Raw genomic sequence first — 19,450 nt, forward strand, 5'->3', positions numbered from 1 at the left:
GCTCAAAATTAAAGAAGAAGAAAAATTAGCTGTTGGAAGACCTCTCATGTGCTGTACCTTTTGGTTTTTTATATAAAGTGAATTAAAATACTCCTTAGCATGTACTTAGTTACCAACATACAATTAATCCAGTCAATGGATATTGTGATTTGAACATTAGGCTATCATCAAAACATATAAATTATCATTAATTATCAAGTTATAAATTTGATACATCTGAAAGGACTTTTCCCCTCTTCCTCCAGGGAGAAAAAAAATGTAGGAGAAATTTTTACATAGTTAAGCTTTTAGATTTTTTGTTTTCAAGGGACAAGAAGCTGAGACACCTCTCATTGCACTTAGTCCTAAAAGGACTTTTAGGGTTGTTTTCAGAGTGACAGGATATTGAGAATCCAAAAGGTTTCCCACATTTAAGTGACACATTGGTTTTGCTGTACCCAGTGTAAGTTCAACTAGAAGGTATAAACCAAACAACAGGAGGGGAAAGTCTACGGTTTAGTTCGTAGTGTATTTTCATATGAGGATTTTGCAGAAAGATATCTATTATGAGGATTTTGCAGAAAGATATCTATTATGAGGATTTTGCAGAAAGATATCTATTATGAGGATTTTGCAGAAAGATATCTATTTGAGGAGTTGTTAGGAAATATATTTAATTTTGATACCGCTAGTTTTAACGGTATTAAACAGTGTAATAAATGGTACAGGGAGGTCTCCTGGACACATTCATCAAGGTGGCAGTGAGCTGCAAGGTGCAGCCACCCATCTATGTGATCAAGGAGGCGAGGGCACTGCTGACTCGAGTGACACACGATGAGTTCCGCAGCCAGCTGTTGCCCGCAATCCAGAAGGCGATGCTGCGGAACCCGGAGATCATCCTGCCCTGCCTCGGCCACATCCTGGCGGGCCTATCTCTCGACCTGAGTCAGTACGCCCTGGACATCGCCAAAACCATTACCGGTCAGTTGTCGAACAAGGGAGTTACGCAATACTTTTTTAAATTTTTTGTGCAGTTTAGATTGTTTTTCCTAAGTGAAGTTCATTCCAATAATTTGCTCAAACATATTTTAATCCTAGAAAAGGCATGTATACTTTCTTTAGTGGCACAGTATTTTAGGGTACCCTTTTATTTATTTTCCTACAGTTTATTTAACTACAACCAATGCTCCAAGTGTAATTTCTAAATTTTTTTGCACGAAATGACAGAGAAACATGTTTTGTTGATTTTTTTTGTTTTTTATTGATTTTTTTGTTTTTTAATTTCAACGTAATTTAGGTAATGCTTCAAAAGACTATGTGAACAAGTTGTGTTGTACCCCCAAATTATTTTTAATACCTAACTTCGAGTTTATAAAAGAAAAATACAAAATATACATTGGACCACAAATTTTATGGCTGTCGGAAAGTATAGTTTACATGATTGAAACATCATATATACACATTTTTGTAAAAAATTGAACGCCTTAACAAGGCAAGCATAAAACATTATCAGCTGATTCACATTTTCTTGTGTTGTGAACAACTGCGTTAACTCAGTGACAACTGATGTGATCATCCTGTTTTCATGTGATGTGAATTGTGTGTGTTGTTGAAGAATCCTGTGTACAAGATAGAAGAGTTCCTGGAATTAATGAACACATCTCCTTAATTCTACTTATTGTAACTTGACAAATTACTGTTCTTAATGTTCATGTAATAAATAAATAAATAAAAATAAAATAAAATAATAATTATATGAGAGTACTTTAGCTGTATTAAATTAATTGCTTGCTAAGTGTTACAGATGTAATCTGCAGATAAATGGTACAGTAACAAATAAAGATAAAAACGCTGTCAAGTTTTAGAACATTTTGAAATGAAGGAAACTTTTTATCCTTTATCCCTCAATAAAATGTACTACTTGTCTAATAATTTTCAATAAAATAATTGATTTCCGTGATGTGATTATATTTATTGTAAAATTAATGAAGGGCAATAAAAATAAAGACCAATAATTGCTGGGTTTTATATTATTTACTTGTTATTTGTAATTTTGTATAAACGTCAATGTACCAATAAGAAATAGTTATTTAAGTAATCATGTTTCAAAAACATAGTAGACATCTTACAGTAATTGATCAATTGTAGTCAAAATTATAATAACATTCCAAATAATGGATTTCATGTTTTTAAATAATTTATGTTTTTATTTATATATTTTTTTTCTAACAATTTCATCACAGTTACAGAAGCTTGTTGAACTTTTACTCAACTCTGGCTTTTGCAGTGAATTCTTCTCTCCAGTAATATTTACTTAACCCATTGCGGATCACTGATGAGCTGGGCTCGTCACGGAGCGGCCGGGCCTAACGGCACGATGACGAGCTCAGCTCGCAAAAGCGGTCTGCTTTTAAGTTTCCCTCCAAATAGTTCTATTAATGTCTGATAGATCGGGCGATCGTCTTCACTTGTCAACTAAGAGTGTTTAACAACGGTCTACGTTTAAAGTTTTCAAAAGTTTTATAAATATCCTACAGATCGCAGTTGTATGTCGAAGTTGAAAAATCATTCATATGAGTTTACTATCTGCTTTGTAGCGCTTCTGATTGGGTGTTTTCCACAGTTGTTATTATAATATTTTTGAGGTTATTGACAAAGAACTAAAAGACGCAGACATACATGTTGGCGGGTTTTGTCTAGACAATGGCTTGGATGTTGTAATCGCTTCGCCCGAGTCGCTTTATTTAGACTATGATTCAGACATCATCCCTGCCACCCCGGAACCTTGCTCACGTGTTATCGTTCCTACATCACGGATACCCCAGCAGGCCCATGTTCCATCTGAACGAATACCTTCACAGCTGAATTTTCTAGTATGCAATAGCGAGCGATACGATGTGGCGCACCATTGCTGTCGTTCGGCTACTGACCGTAAATTAATTCGTGCCCGCTGGTGCCCGCGCGCCAAAACAATACGATCTGCAATGGGTTAAACAATTCATTACTCTAATTTTTTCTTATATTTGAGCATATGTAATGTGTACAATGTTCACGTACTAAGCTTGCTAAATAATCAAATGATTTGTTCACTTTCGTTATCGTTATCTTCTGCTCTCTTACCAATTGTATGTAGCTCATCATTGCTTTTCACATATTACTCCTACGTACAATATCACCCGATTTGTCCATGGTCTTAAACTTATGACATGTTTTCTTGCCAAGTGCGATAGTGTACGACAATGTTGTTTGATTGTCCAGTGAACCTGTACGCCAAGGATGACGCGGCGAGGGAACAAGCGTGCCAGGCCTGCCGCAGTCTGGCGGCGCAGTGCAGCGATGCGTCAGCGCTGGAGGCCTCTCTCAACCATCTGTTTGAGGTCTTCCACGGCTCAGCTGGCAAACTGACCGTGGCCACCCACAAGATGAGTGTGTTGCAGGTCAGGATCTATTGTGTTGTGGGCACAAGTTAGTTTACAAGTAATTGACTGGTCCAGCTTAGTGAAACCTATTTAGTACAGTACATATTGGTAGGGTAATTAACTTACACTTTGACACTGATATCTTCAAACTGATCAATTATACTTAATCCCTTAATTAGCGTTGTTTAAAAAAATACTTATATAAGAACTGGAATTGAAATGGTGGATTTATTTTGTAAAAATATTTGAATTATTAAATTAAATTAAGGTTAATAGTAATTATAAATTGCCGGGTTGTTGCCGTAAATTTTCCATCCTTTCCGAGGCTGTTCTTATTTTTGAAATTAAGAGAAGACTACAAGAAGAGATAGAATAAGGAACGAAATAACCAGAGAAAGATTGAAGGTAGTTTCACTGCAAGAGACAATGGAAGGAAGAAGAATACAGTGGATGGGGCATGTGAAGAGGATGGGAGATAATAGAATGCCTAGAATAGCACTGGAGAAGGAGGAAGGAGGAAGAAGACCAAGAGGAAGACAGAGAGGAAGATGGGAGGACCAAGTGTGGAAAGACATAGAGAGAAGGGGACTACAGAAAATACAGGTGGATGAAGAGGAGACCTGGAAGGATAGACTAAAGTGGAGGAGGCTGTGTACGACGACGACCCGTGAGAACGGAAACGTCTGACGATGATGATGATGATGAGTAATTATAAAGTTGTCTAACTCCAATTCCATCTTTGAAATCAAATGTGTAATACATAATGTTTAAAAGTTGAAAGAGTGAAAGCATTCCATGCTTTTACAATTAATGAACAAATCAACATTTTCATGGATATTTTTTACTTGTCAATATAACGTTTCTTCTTGTATTTTGTTAAGTTACTCTATACCAATTTGGTTTTTTAATTTTTTTATTTATTAATTTTTAAATATTTTGCAATGTGTACTTCACACTCAGCCAAGAAAATAAGCACCCAAGAAATTAATAGTCTGAGGAAGAAAATTTCACATATTTCTTCTGTACCTAAATTTTGGAGTAGAGTACAATTTTTTCTAAAGTTCGTGTCAATTGAGAAAATTAAATAGTAGAGACTTAAGAATCAACATTAAAATGTTAGACGGCCTAATTATTCAGATGATGAAGGTTATATAGAATAATTAAAGGCATTAAATTTAATTTTGCCTTGAGAATATTTTAATAGATAAAATTATTCGTGCATTATATATATTTTTGTTTGGATATCAAAACTATGTCTATGAAGTTTGTAAATATTATACTACAAATAATATAAATTATACTGTAAATATTATAAATATATTTTATACAAAACTTTGATGAGGTAGCAGTCTTTTGCAAGTATATATTTTACTAATTTGTAATCATTATGTAGCAATAATGATTCTGTATTCTACATTTTTATGAAAGGGATGAAATGTTTCCAACCATATTGATTTTTTCATAAATAATTTTTTAAACCTGCACGGGAAGCTGAAGTTGGACTGTTTTGTCGACAGGGAGCGGGCAACCTGAGTTACAATGCAGTCACAGGCAGCAGTGTGCAGATATTGGCCATCTCCGCTGCCGAACATTTCATCAAAGTTCTGGAAATTGAAGGTACGTCAGATCTCCAGATGTGGAGGAAATAGGGCTTGAAATACAGTAGAATACACCAGGCTTTGTACATATCAATCAGATTCTGAATTGAACGGAATCAACTTTAAAATTACCTATCAACAATGGTGGTGAAAGGCTTAACAGTGATATTGTTGTGTTCCAGCTCATGAGAAGACATTAATCCAAGCACTCGAGATGTGGTCACTGTGGTGTGCCAAATTCACAAATCAAACCCCACCAAAAGTTATCAGCTGGTTATCGGTATGTTGGATTTTGGATTTGCTTGCCAGAATTTGGATTATACAAATCTGACATGTTTTATTGTTTTACTGTGCTATATGTTTTACTGAATCAAATATAATAAATCTAAATTAAATTATTCTCCATGACATTTAAGAGGTAAGTAGCTTTTACATCCAAATGCAATTATCTTGAAGAACTTGATCAAAGATGGAGCATTCTATGAATAAGGAAACAGTTCTGGGGGAGTGGTGGTCTTTAAACTAGAAAGATCAAGTCAATGGAAATGCTTAAATTAAAACATAGAGCTTTGGACTTAGTCAGAAGTACATATTGTGTTGAATAGAATGTGATTTTCCCTTCGATTTATTTAAATAAAACTTTGTGTTAGTGATGGGTTGAAGTCAAATCTCGAATCCTGAGAAGTTTGAACAAAGATTTGGATTCAAAAATCAATTGACAGGATTTGACATTCAAACCTGCGGGCATCTACAGCATTATTAATTATTGCCTTTTTACAAATTGCTGATCATTATAACATGTTTTTGTTGTATTTTGTAGTTAGCCTAACTACCAAATTATCATCGGTTTGTAAATAATACTTTGGTTGCCATTTATATCTTCAATGTTTATGCAATGCTACACGTCTGTTGTGTGTATATGCATCAGCAACTAATTTATGTTCACTTCACAATTTTTGTAGTTGTATAAATATTTCTTATACAAAATACATTATTTCACTATCACTATTATAAATGAATAAAGCATTTTCCAATATAACTTTAATTTTTGCGCAAGGCCTTTCGGAATCAATGATTCCATCATCAGGCACGTCACAAATTAACAAATGTTTACATTTTTCTAAGAAATAGATATTATAATAACGTATGGTAAAAGATTTGAATATATGATTAGTCAGTATAAAATATTTAAACAGAATTACATTTTAATTTTCTTATAAATTGAGATGAGAGTAGAATTGAATTGGTCCGCCTTCATTATTGATAAGTTTTTCTTGAATTGTGTCAAAGTAAAATGTTTCCCAAGCATTTAAGTGTATTGTGTTAGTAACTTCTTTCAGTAATCATAAATTTTTATTAGAGATGGTGTGTCCAGATTCAATACAGTGATTCACAATAGCAGATTTTTCATTTCTTCCATATTTTATGTGTGCAAAGTGTTCTTTGAATCGTGTCTTAATGTTCCTTTTCGTTTGGCCAATGTACAATTTATCACATTCGTTGCATTTAATTTCATAAATTCCTGATTTGTTTTTGAATGTGGTTTTATCCTTGGGATTTCCTAATATTTGTGATAATTTGTTGTTTGTTTTATAAATGACAGATTTGTTTGTTTGCTTTTTTTACATTTTCTGTAATTGATTTGAATTTGAAAACTGTATGTTATACAGAGAAATTCTTGTTCATTATCTTAAAGGGGTAGTAATGTTGTTCTAGATTTTCTTACTTTTCTTTTGATTGATTTGTGAAGTTTGTTGTCAATAAGTTGTGTGGTGTAACCGTTAAAAATAGCAATATCTTTTATGTAGTTTAACTTTTTGTTGTAGTTATCGATAGAGAGTGGTGTATTCAAAAGTCTGTAAATCATCGAATTGAAACTAGCTCCTTTTTGTTGAGGTGGATGGCTAGATTCATTGACAATAATTCTATTTATATGCGTCAGTTTCCTGTAAATGTAAAATTAAAATTTTGATTGGTTTCTAATTACTAAAACGTCTAAAAATGGTATACTATTGATTTGCTCAACTTATATGTAAATTTAATGGTAGGGTAAAATGAATTTAGGGTCCAGATAAAGTTTTGTAGGTTTTCATTTTTATTAAATATTGGAAAGACATCATCAACATATATTATCCACTTTCTTGGGAAATATTTCATTTTTGTTTTAGCCGTAGTTTTAAAATAAAACCTAGAGCTTATACACGGTTTTCTTTTAATTTGGATTTAAGGTATACAAATCCTTAGAATATTGAATTCACAATGAATATTGTGAAACTCCTGACACTAGTTTATTTGCAGAAAGGCATTGGACTGAAGACATCAACTTCAGGGGTGAGGACAGCCTATATAGAATGTATGGCGGCTTGCTTCCACGGTACAACACTTCCGCAAGGTTTGGAACTGGTACCCCTGCTCTTGAAAAGCGTGGAAAAGGCTGTACAACAACCCACTCAAGTATGGCTATTTTTTCTATAGTTCCTTTAGTTATTGGTTTCTCAGATAACATGTTTTAAAAGGTGGTTTGTTACCTTGAATGCCAAGAGTGGATTGAGTTGTTTTGGAGTTGTCTGTTCCCTTCTTGAAAAATTAAATAAGGAATTTCAAGAAGTACAAAATACACCCCAGGATAAGGTGTTTTGGGGAAGAATATTTCGTTCAGCTTTATTTTCTAAATGAACTAAAACTAATGGCATTGAGAACTATGAGATTAACTGTTGGTATTTACGTGTAAGGTATTATAGAGTAGCTTATGTGGTTGCAGGTGCCAGTTGTCACGGAGGGACTGAGTGCGGTATGCCTACTGCTGAAGCTGGCTACCGTGGAGACTGGAGACACTAAACTGTCCCCGCTCTGGTCAGCTGTGCTCGACATGGACAAGCAGACTTTTGTCTCGGAAAAGTTCCTCACACAAGCGTCGGACGAAGGTGTGTCACATGTGCTTTCAGTAGATTGTTTATTGCTAGTCGTAAATTTTTTTTGTTTGCATAGAAGGAGGGGATGATGCAAATTATTGAAAGGTTGGGTAACACATAAAAATGGTAAATCTGTGTTTATGTTATTATTTCAAATAATCCATTGTCAGTAACAAACATTTTTACGTTCTCATCTTTTCATTAATTTTGAGTCCAATGTTTTTTCTGAAGCCCTCCCTTATAAAGTAACCTACATTTCAAAGTTAATCCTTCATAATGCAACTTTCCTCGGAAAATAACATCTAGGAGGGTAATTTTCTTTGGAAAGTAAACAATGGGATTAATAAAACATACTTTCGTATAAACACAAATAATTGTATATGTTGAAACTACTTTCTGTAGTATTTGCATAATTTCTGCTAAGCTTTAGACATGTATGGTATACAAAAATTTGGAATTCATTTTTCTTAAAATTTGTCTCCCTGCGTTTTGAAGTAGCCAGTGACATTTTTTTCAATTCAAAAATGTATTTATCTTCAAATAAAGAAATTACAATTCCATAATATTACAATAATTTTTAAAATATAATTAAAAACATAAACATTTCTTAAAATATAGGTAAAAAGTACCCACATAGGCAAGCCTGTGCGTGGGTACAAGTCGTTGAACAAAGATAGGTTGACCTACATTGCTGATAAGTTTTAATCATATATATGACTCAGATATATAGCATACAAAAAGCACACACATACGCACATACTTAAATACATAAACCTTGCTCCTTGTATGGTAGAGTGAAAATAAAGTAAAGTAACAGCCCTAGGTTGGTACAACAGATAAGGCCTTTTGGTAAAAAAAAACTATCTGTAATTGGACGCAATAGCGTTCCCTGTTGCCTCCCCTCCCAAATCCGGAAACCAATTAACCAGTAGCTTCTTTCCAATGGTCTCTGCAATTTTCTAATCAAAATTTGCATTATATAATGAGAATTAGTTAATGTAAAGCTTTTTGTTAATCTGTCTGTTAAAATATTTACTGAAACGGAAATCTGAGTTCCCTGTACCTATGGTTAGTTTGTCTAAAAATTGTGTTATTGTTTTATACACATACGAAACCAATGTTTTTACATAATCTGAACTTCATTGTTATTATTGAAGGACTGAGAGCTAGGCAAATTTTCCTTGTGCAGGAAGTCATGAAAATCCCTCGTTTAAGGTTCTTTCATGGTATAGAGTCAGGAGGTATCTATTTGCTAGACAGTGTTGAGCATTGTCCAATACATAAACACAACCTCAGAATCCAGCATTCCTTCTTTCTGTAGTTTTTTTAACACACTTCCAAGTCGATGTGTTGTGTTCCATGAACTCCACCAACATTATCACTTTTCGATCCCAAATATTGTCTCAACGTTGTGATCATGACGTATATAATAAACATTAACAGATCTGTTAAGCAGATTAGTAAGTAAATTGTGTTTTTTTGCCAGTTGATGTGAGCAGAAGGCATATTTCTACAATGAGTAAAATAGATTTTAGCTAGGATCGACTAATATATTGGGCCTTGTATATGTTGGCAGGCTTGTGGCACGTTATGCAGTTGTGTGAGAGGCTACTGGTGGACCACTGCGACAAGCTGGCGGTCTCAGGTGCCGGTCCGCTGCACCGTGCCGTGCTGCACTGCTGTGCTTCGCCCAGCGCCGGACTGCGCCAGCGGTGTCGACCCGTGCTGCGCCGACTGGTGTCCTCGCTGGGCGGTACTCACACGGCACGTCACTTGCTCCAGGAACTCAACAAGTACCTGGACACCGTCAAGATACTGGTGAGGTGGTAAACTGTTCATAAAGTTCCACACTGGCTTATATGTTTTGAACGTCTTTTTTTTCTCTCACAGGGACAGCCCTCAAGCAGTCAGAAGAAAATCTTGAGAGAGCATAGGTTGAGTAGTACATCAAACTAAAGGGAATATGATAACAAAATCTGTCCTCATAAAGTTCACCTTTTAAAAAATGTTAACAACTTCAGAAAGTTACAATGTAGACTCTGGGTTGTATATGGCAAAATAATTTCTTGTCTGAAGTTGAGAAATTTAAATTTTGTAAATGTATATTGGACCTAAGAAATTACTTTTAGGATAGTTTGTAACTCTTCACATCCAATAGAAGATGGTCCACTAGGAGTTTGACAGAAATATTAAACATAAGCATAGATTAACATAAACATAATATGAAAGGGTTTGTCAGCAGAGTTGAATACCGCAAATGGCACTTAAAAAGGTTAATCCAGTACAAAATAGCAGACTTTCAAAAGTTTTACTGAAAAAGTTATGTTTGTTTACCAAATGTTTTAGAGTAAATGTTCGAATTGTCCACTAACTATCCTAAAAAATTATTTATTATGTCCAATATGGATAAGATATTTTGCTTTCACTAATTTCAATTTGTTTCTTCTTCAGACTGGAGAAAACGACAAAGAAGCCAAAGAAGGAGGAGAACCACCCCCCTCAGGGGAGGTGTCGTCCAAGATCCTGTCAGACATAGTGGTCACCCTCTGTTCCGGCTCTAACCTGACAGTGGAAGACAGACAGCTGCTGGCCCTGGACGCTCTGCTGCCCAGCCACCACCCTGCTGTCTGTGAGTGGATTCTAGAAGTGTTGAATTAACTTTTGTACGAGGCATATACAAAAAGGAAGTGTAGTGAGGCTGTAACTGGCCGAATAATTATTTTTGACATGTCGACTACACTGCTGTGTAGCCTCCGCAATGAGACAGGTTCGAGGTCAGTACGTTTAGAACTGTCAATTAAATGGAATTAAATGAAAAATGTCTTTATTTAGAGGCGAAGTTAGGACTATAAGGTCCTCTCTACCACTTAACCTCAATGTGACGGTACGTTTTGTGAAAAATATCAATAAAATCTCCCTCCAAGTGCTAAATACGTGGTGTCATCCGTTATCTTGTTTGGAACGGAAAAACTCCAGTTGAGGTTTATAATGATGTAAAATCTGTATAATTCTAAGTGATGGAGTGGAGAAATTTATCTCGGTGGAGTTTGTAGCGTCTCAAAAACTCTTGTCCTGCCTCCACTCAATTCAACTTTTTGATCTGTCAGCTGTTTTGGGACATACGTCAAGGACATTTTCTGATATCTAAGGGTTCTTGTGATGGTTTCATGAAGCAGAAATATGTGCGGAAATGTCACAGAAAGTTCATCCCCAGTTGATCCGCGATCGTTATGGAGCAAAGTCATGACACCATTTGAAGAAAACACTCGTACGATTCATAGCTTTATAACCATATTGCAATTTTGAACTCATTATAAACCTCAACTGGAGATTTTTCCTTTCCAGACAAGATAATGGATAAAGGGGCGTATTTCGCACTTGGAAAGAGATTGGATAAACATTTTTCACAAAACATATTGTCGCATTGACAGTTTTCAACATACTGACCTTAGATCAATCTCATTGCGGAGGGCAAAAATCAGGCTACACGATAGTCCTTCAGGCTGTGAGAGCCTCAGTACAATTACTTTCTGGATATGCCTCATACCCATACCTAATAGAATTATTAATTTTACTCAAATACTATTGTAAAATATTACTTGTATTTAAAATTTGGAGGAAAGGACATTGAAGGACTTGGTCTTTGAATTAACTTCAGGTGTCCTTATCTTAACTGGTAGCAATTTTATCATATAAGTTGATATAATTTTACCCAATTTAAAAGTATCAAGTAGGTCTCTTACGTCAACAGAATATCATTGTTTGGCTCTACCAAATGCATAAGTATTTCAATAAATTGATAGGGTACGCTGTAGCACCCACAGTGGCACTGACACTCGGATAAAAAAACAACTCTAAACTATATGTGCTGCAAATAACAAAATATTAATTTAGATCCTTATTTGGCCGAAAACTTGCAACACTATCAAGCCATTTCTGGACAAGGTTTGAATTTTATAGCAGCATGACATAGTGGATCACGCGTGATGGCCTGAGGAGCTGAATGGAAAAGTAGCATAAGCTAATAAGAGTGGCCAAAGAACAGAGGACCTGAACATGGCCATAAATCTACGATCTGATACAGAGAACAGTCATGGCCACCCATAGTGGCCCTGTAAAATGAAGGAAATGAGTACAAATTGTTAAAACACATACAGGGTATAAATTAAGTCCTGATACGCCTGGATATATTCCAAACGGATTGAAATATCGATATAAAATCTTCACCATAGTTATTAAAATACATTTTTGGAGGATCAAAAATTTCCCCCCTCCTTTTTAAAGGGGGTAGATGGGGTAACTATAAATTTTCAAATTGCAGCCCCCATCTTGTGACAGGTCCTTTTTAAGTTCCATTAAAAAGAAACACAACAACAGTAAGAAAACATCTCTATGACGGTTGTAGCAGAAGTTTTGGGCAAATAACGCAAAAAATAATAGGTAGGGACAATGCTAATGTGTTGCGCATATTAACACAATGCATGCGTGATATCTCTCAGTATGACTTTGAGGTGCCCAGCTTATTTCTTTACATAGTACCCAAGTTTTGTGGTGTGTATAGTTAAGATAGGTGTTGCAATTTGAACATTTAAAGTTACCCCCTTTGAACATGGGAGCGAAGTTCCTGAACCTGCTACCAGAGACAATAAAAGGCCCCAGCATCAGCAGCACCAGACAACGCTTAACGGCTTGGCTTGTGGAGAGACCATTTTACACAATTGAGGAGTTCATGAACTGGAGAACATCACCGGTATTCCAGTGAGAGCTACACAACCCTCGTAGTCGTAACCATCACCACCGACAGCGCCTTAAAGCTCAACAACTATATATGCTTTTATTTAAATCTCTGTAATGTTTTGACGCCTATTCTGTACTCTATGTTCATGAATAAAGTATTCTGATTCTGATTCTGTAAAAAGGGGTTGAAATATTTTATTATTAAAAAAGTCAAAAAAGGTATTTTAATAAGTACGGTAAAGATTGTACATCGATATCTCAATCCGTTTGGAATATATCGTGGTGTATCAGGACTTAATTTATACCCTGTATGAGTATATCATCATATTTAATACTAAATTTAGTAATCAGTATATACCTATTGTTTGCAGTTGAAAGAAATTAAATGATTTATCGGCACAATAGAACATTACACTGTTATAGGCTCGTGAAGATATAAAAATACTAGATATAAAAAATATTTCTCATGTTATTTATTTTTTGTGAATTTGAGCAAAAATCATTAAAAGTATAAATTTCAGTTTGAAGCATTCCTGAACAGTTTTTTTAATGTAGGAATCACCCTTTACGCTAAAAGTAGTTCTTTTGAAAAATGCTGACTATTGTAAGAAAAAGACGTTTAAAACTGTGTGTTCTGTGTATAGGTACAGCTGGATAATAAATACATGTTACTTAGTTATAGTGGGAGGTAAAGGAATTGAATTGTATTCTTTGTAAGTTTGAATTAAAACTTCTGTTATATAAATGTTTCTCACTGTCAAAATTTGAATATAAAATATTGGCCTCTACATGATTAATTGAACAATTACCAAGTTTTGTAGTTTTCATTGTCATACAAATTCTAGGACCAAGCCAATTTTCCCGTACTAAATAACTTCTTTACTTGACTTTGAATGACAAAATTACACCAAGTACTTCTAAAAGTAACCTAATAAAAATAACATTTGCTTCTGTTATGATCCAGTGAGTGCGGCACCAGACCTGTGGGTGAAGATGGTGAAGTATTTCAAACTGGACATCTACCACTTCATTGAAGATTTCAGCCAACAGTTCATCAAAATCGCCATTGACGACTTCAAAGTTACCCCTGTGAGTTTTAAGTTTGAAGTCAAAATACAACATAAGTTGACAGTAAGGATGAGCTCTGCCTGAGCTTGGATCAGATTGGTAAACAGTACGACTGGGTTGGTTCTGGTTCTTGGTTGTTAATTCTGCAGGTTCCTGATAAAATAGTGGAGTACCATTAGTACCGAGTGTCTTGTATTTGGTTTTAAATCTGGTCACCAGACTTCTGTATTGTTTTGTATACCTTCATAATAAATTTTTTATTTAGTTATCGTTAATTTATTCATGTTTATAATTACATAATATGCTGAACTACTTATTACTACTAACAAAAGCCGTTGTATTTATTTCAATTTATTATTTCTTTGCCCAGAGAACATGTATAAAAAGCCTACCTTTCTTAGAAAAGAAAAGATATTGCTAAAGTTTGATTTAATTTTTTAATAATCCACATTCTCGCACAAGTGGTGTGGGATTATTATTGTACAGTTATTCCTAAAAAAGAAAAAAATTAATTCAGATAGTATTCCGTCGTAACATAAATTATGTAGGATTATCATGTGGACAGCATGCACAGTATCAGAAATACAAGGGTCTCCGAGAAAGGATGCCAGGATTTTTAACGTCCATTACTCAAGATAACTAAACGATTTAAACGCCAAATTGAAGTTGAAATAACTTTTGTTTTCCGTGTAGCATGGGTGGAAAAATCGACATTGGCATGCGCAGAACACCTGCATGGTGGCAGTCCACTATTGTTACTGACATCTGGCACCAGTTGCGAGTGCAATGTTTACGGCACAACAAAAGGTACAGTGTGTTCTGTGTTATGCAGAATTGAAATAGATTGTTAGTCTGCAGCTTCAGTTTCGAGTTACTTATCGAGGTCAAAATTTGCCAGATGATAAAGCAATTCCTCGCTGCTTTAACCAGTTCTGTGACACAGGAAGTGTGTTGAAAGTACATTCAACTGGCCAGCCATCTATTGTCCAATGAAGTCTTCAGTTTAAACATATCCAAATCGAAAGTCCACGATGTTATTCATAAAACATTGAAACTTCATGCCTACAAATTTTGGCACATTTGCTTGGGCAAATTTCAGAAGCGATCACAACTGTGACACCAGATATGCTACATAACACTTGGCGAGAAATTTGAACACCGCTTTGATATCTGCAGAGTAACAAATAGAGCTCACATCGTAACGTATCAAGTTTGGAAAGTTTTGGAAACGAAATTCGTTGTTTTATTCTCAATTTGATGTTTAAATCGTTGTCATCTTGAATAGTTTTTAAGTAACAGCCGTTCAAAATCGTGGAATTCTTTTTGGGAGACCCTTGTATATACGATTTACAAAAACAAATACAAAACTAATCCAATTTTGGCCCAACATTTGTGTTAACCAAATCTAGTTGGAGTGTCTCCCTTTTGGCATTAAAAAAATTTCAAATCCTCTTTGCTGTGAAATAATACCATAAAACCTATTCATTATTAATACAATTTGAAGTAAATCAATTTAAGAAAAACAGATAATTGGTGTTAGTAGTCTGAACAACTAACTGTTCACATTTTTCAATGTCACAGAACAACAAAATACAAAAACAACAACCTACAAACAATACATTGCTCGATGTGGTATTTTGAATCAACATAACCTTGAAGTGACAGGTGTTTGGTATAATTATGTGCCAGATAAACTAACACAAGTGATGTCTACACCATATGGATGTCAACTTAATAAGAGTGTACATCTAGATATCATTACTAACAAATTTTTATTGTGGGAATTAATAGAGCAAATAAAGACTTTAGAGTTGACATTAACATAGATATTAAAAGATGGAAAAAATGAATACATACTGTATTTACAAGAATCAATCAAGAATAAATGTACAACACTTAAGTGGTCCAATGTAAAATATTCTTTGTAATGAAAATCAAAATCGTATCAATAACAATGATAAATCTTCTTTCTATAGCAGTTTACAAAAACACACTGGATTCTGGTCAGCCAGCTAAACCAACTTCGCACTAGTCTGAAATGGCTTTAGTGTCAAGGACTGGCAAAAATAAATAACGGCTCACATAGATACAACAAGTGTCAAATTAAAACAAAACTGATAAATAAAATGTATCATAAGTATTGTAACATTCTTTTTCCTACTAATGCCATAAAATGTTCCAAATGCGTAGCAATGTCTGACAGTGTTCAGTTTAAAATGGCTAAAATTCTGTTGTAGAGCTATGAGAACGCAGTCAAGACCCTCGTACAAGCCAATCCGGAGGTGATGCTGCAACCGCTAATATCCCGGACACAGGCGGCTCTCACCGACCCAAACCTGCTGAGGGTGTCCCAAGACGACTACTTCATCTACCTGACCCCGGCCGGCCAACTGTACGACAAGTCCGTCATCTCTGGGTCAGTTGCTGTGTACTACTCTACACCACATCAGTCCTTTGAGACTTTATCAGTCCCAGAACTGAAATTGTCAATTATTTTCATTTAGCCCCATTTTGAGCTGGAATCTATAATTTTATTATTTAAATCAACAATTCTTGATTTTAAATATCTATAAGGTAGGAGTACACCACATCATTTAGCACAAAGGTTTAGCTTCATTTTCTAGATGTCCTATGTGCGAACAGACAGTTGCTTCATTTTCTAGATGTCCTATGGGCGGACAAACAGTTGCCTCATTTTCTAGATGTCCTATGGGGGGACAGATAGTTGCTACATTTTCTAGATGTCCTATGGGCGGACAAACAGTTGCCTCATTTTCTAGATGTCCTATGGGGGGACAGATAGTTGCTACATTTTCTAGATGTCCTATGGGCGGACAAACAGTTGCCTCATTTTCTAGATGTCCTATGGGGGGACAGATAGTTGCTACATTTTCTAGATGTCCTATGTGCAAACAGACAGTTGCTTCATTTTCTAGATGTCCTATGGGCGGACAAACAGTTGCCTCATTTTCTAGATGTCCTATGGGGGGACAGACAGTTGCTTCATTTTCTAGATGTTCTATGGGCAGACAGATAGTTGGCTTCATTTTCTAGATGTCCTGTGGGAGGACAGACAGTTGCTACATTTTCTAGATGTTCTATGGGCAGACAGATAGTTGGCTTCATTTTCTAGATGTCCTGTGGGAGGACAGACAGTTGCTACATTTTCTAGATGTCCTATGTGCGAACAGACAGTTGCTTCATTTTCTAGATGTCCTATGGGCAGACAGATAGTTGGCTTTATTTTCTAGATGTCCTATGTGCGAACAGACAGTTGCTTCATTTTCTAGATGTCCTATGGGCAGACAGATAGTTGGCTTTATTTTCTAGATGTCCTATGGGCGGACAGTTTAGACAGACAATCATACAGAAAAGAAATTTTTACATCCACTCTACATACAAAAGAGAAATTGTGTCAGCCTTTTGTGTTATAGGCTTCAATAAAAATTAGCCAAATTCCATGATTGGACATGTATCACATAGAACTCATTCTTGTCTACGTAGAAATGATTTTTCATGCAAAATTCAAACTCTACAGATGAAATCATTCTCTGCATATCTCACTACATGATACACTAACGTTTATGTTCATTAAGTTAGGTTTCATAGCAGTGTTTTAAATAATAAAAGTTCCAGCGAACTAGCTAGGATACTACAATGCAAGAACATGCTGAAATTAAGTCTTGTCACCTACTTATAACATTTACTTAATACTCTACATTTTTGTTTACTTTTTTTAAATGTCCAGGTTAAAATGTCATATGATTGTTTTCAGTTTGTTTGAAAATGTATTAATTCTGCTATTTTTTCGTGTTCATCACAATTAACCATAAGACCAATGTAAAAAACATTCGCTAACGCTCAGCCAAAATCCCAGGAAGTAACATGCAACATCATCAGTCTCAGTGTTGCCTACATAAATGAAGCTTCATGTAAAACTTTAGTTCTTTAGGTCAGTTTGTTTTCGTTATATCGTGCGGATGCACAGACAGATGAAATTTCTCCAACCCCTTGAGTGGTAGGAATCGCAAATGCTCCGCCAACCAGTGTTGTTTATCCTCTCCAAATATTTTGTACTAATTATTTCTGCTTGTTACTTTATTACTAAATCTTAATAATTATTTTATCCTAGTCTAATAATCTTAATTTTTTTCTGGCTATGAAATGTACTTTCTCAGAAATCACAGTTGTTTATTAGGTAGGTAGGGTTACTAATGGTGTGATATCAATAAAATGAGTTGTAAGTCACTCTGCGTAACTCGGGAGTTGTCCTGTGTGTGTTGAAGGAAAGAGAACGAGTCAGTGCTGAATGCGAAAAACATGAAGCGAGAGAGCAAGGTGTACTCTTATAAAGAGCAGCAGGAGGAGCTGGCTCTCAGGAGAGAACTGGAGGAGAAGCGGCGACGAGAGGGGGCAAGGGGAAGGAGCCGGAGCTCACTCCCAAACAGAAGGAAGCTCTCCGCATGCAGCTGGACAAGGAGGCGGCCATTAGAGACTCCCTCACTGCGGTAAGTCACTACGGTAGATCTTCCATCTCAATTTGTTAAGCTGGTTTCTTACAGCTCTGGTTTATTCTTAAAGATATTGACAGATTGCAATGGTAATTAAAGTTGTTACAGATCCGTAATTTAAATTCTTATTCATAATCCTTCGTAGTTGTCAGTGTGGATTCTGTGTTATAATGTTTGTCACAAAATAACGTTCACAATTAATTGTATGAGACTCACCTGTGTTTTTTTATTGCTACAATTCTCTCTTTAAAACAGTAGATTCACTCCTTGTATTGGTTGATTTTTCTCCCCATTTATTTCATTCACTAGGAAATTAAATAATTTGGAATATATTCAAATCAGTATTCAATCGTTGATTTATATTATATTACGTTCACTATTACCAATGTCTTGTCATTATATATGTATAAAACTTAGCACGTGCTCACCAACTTTAGATTCTGGAGTCTCAGTTTAAATCAACTAAAAATTTTGGAATTCAAATTGTTACCTCGTCATACTAGATATATTCCAACATAATCACCATTATCCCCCACCCCCCCCCCCCCCCACCCCCCCCCCCCCCCACCCCCCCCCCCCCCCACCCCCCCCCCCCCCCACCCCCCCCCCCCCCCACCCCCCCCCCCCCCAATACTTGCAAACTGATTGCTACCTCATCTAAAGTTTTGTAATAACATATATTTAAAATTATACAGTATAATTTATAATATTTGTTTAGTATAATTATTTACTAACGTCATAGGACCTAACAGTTTTTAACATTCAAACAAAAATAATATAAACATAATTAATCCATTGAAAAACGTTGTCTAGATTAAACATATTCTCATTTTCATCAGAAGACATTTTTTTGTACAGGAAAAATAAAAATTTAATAAGTTTAATTATTCTATATCATTCATCCAGGCCGTCTAAACATTTCAATGTTTGAATTCTTCAGTCTCTACCTATTTAATTTTTCTCACATTGACACGAAAGTTTAGGAAAAATTGTTACTTTACTCCAAAATTTAGGGTACAGAGGAAATCTGTGAAATTTTTCTTCCTTTGACTATTAATTTCTTGGTACTTATTTTCTTGGCTGAGTGTGAAGTACACATTGCAAAATATTTAAAAATTAATAAAAAACAAATTGGTATAGAGTAACTTAACAAAATACAAGAAGAAACGTTATATTGCCAAGTAAAAAATATCCATGAAAATGTTTGACTTGTTCATTAATTGTAA

At 35.2% G+C, this 19,450-nt stretch overlaps 1 protein-coding gene across 1 annotated transcript in view; it reads left to right on the forward strand.

Annotated features, from left to right (window-relative positions):
• The window catches only part of LOC124368007 (eIF-2-alpha kinase activator GCN1-like), a 37,495-nt gene extending 19,270 nt beyond the window's left edge, over positions 1–18,225 (forward strand). Inside the window, exons 6-16 of the mRNA XM_046825278.1 lie at positions 708–960; positions 3,238–3,416; positions 4,916–5,015; positions 5,179–5,276; positions 7,295–7,450; positions 7,758–7,920; positions 9,485–9,726; positions 10,360–10,537; positions 13,610–13,734; positions 15,951–16,129; positions 18,000–18,225. Of these exons, the coding sequence (XP_046681234.1) occupies positions 708–960; positions 3,238–3,416; positions 4,916–5,015; positions 5,179–5,276; positions 7,295–7,450; positions 7,758–7,920; positions 9,485–9,726; positions 10,360–10,537; positions 13,610–13,734; positions 15,951–16,129; positions 18,000–18,225 (1,899 nt within the window). The remainder of the gene's footprint in view (positions 1–707; positions 961–3,237; positions 3,417–4,915; positions 5,016–5,178; positions 5,277–7,294; positions 7,451–7,757; positions 7,921–9,484; positions 9,727–10,359; positions 10,538–13,609; positions 13,735–15,950; positions 16,130–17,999) is intronic.
• Positions 18,226–19,450: the final 1,225 nt, after the last annotated feature.

The sequence above is a fragment of the Homalodisca vitripennis genome, chromosome 8 (genome assembly GCF_021130785.1).
Source record: "Homalodisca vitripennis isolate AUS2020 chromosome 8, UT_GWSS_2.1, whole genome shotgun sequence".
Lineage (NCBI taxonomy): Eukaryota > Metazoa > Arthropoda > Insecta > Hemiptera > Cicadellidae > Homalodisca > Homalodisca vitripennis.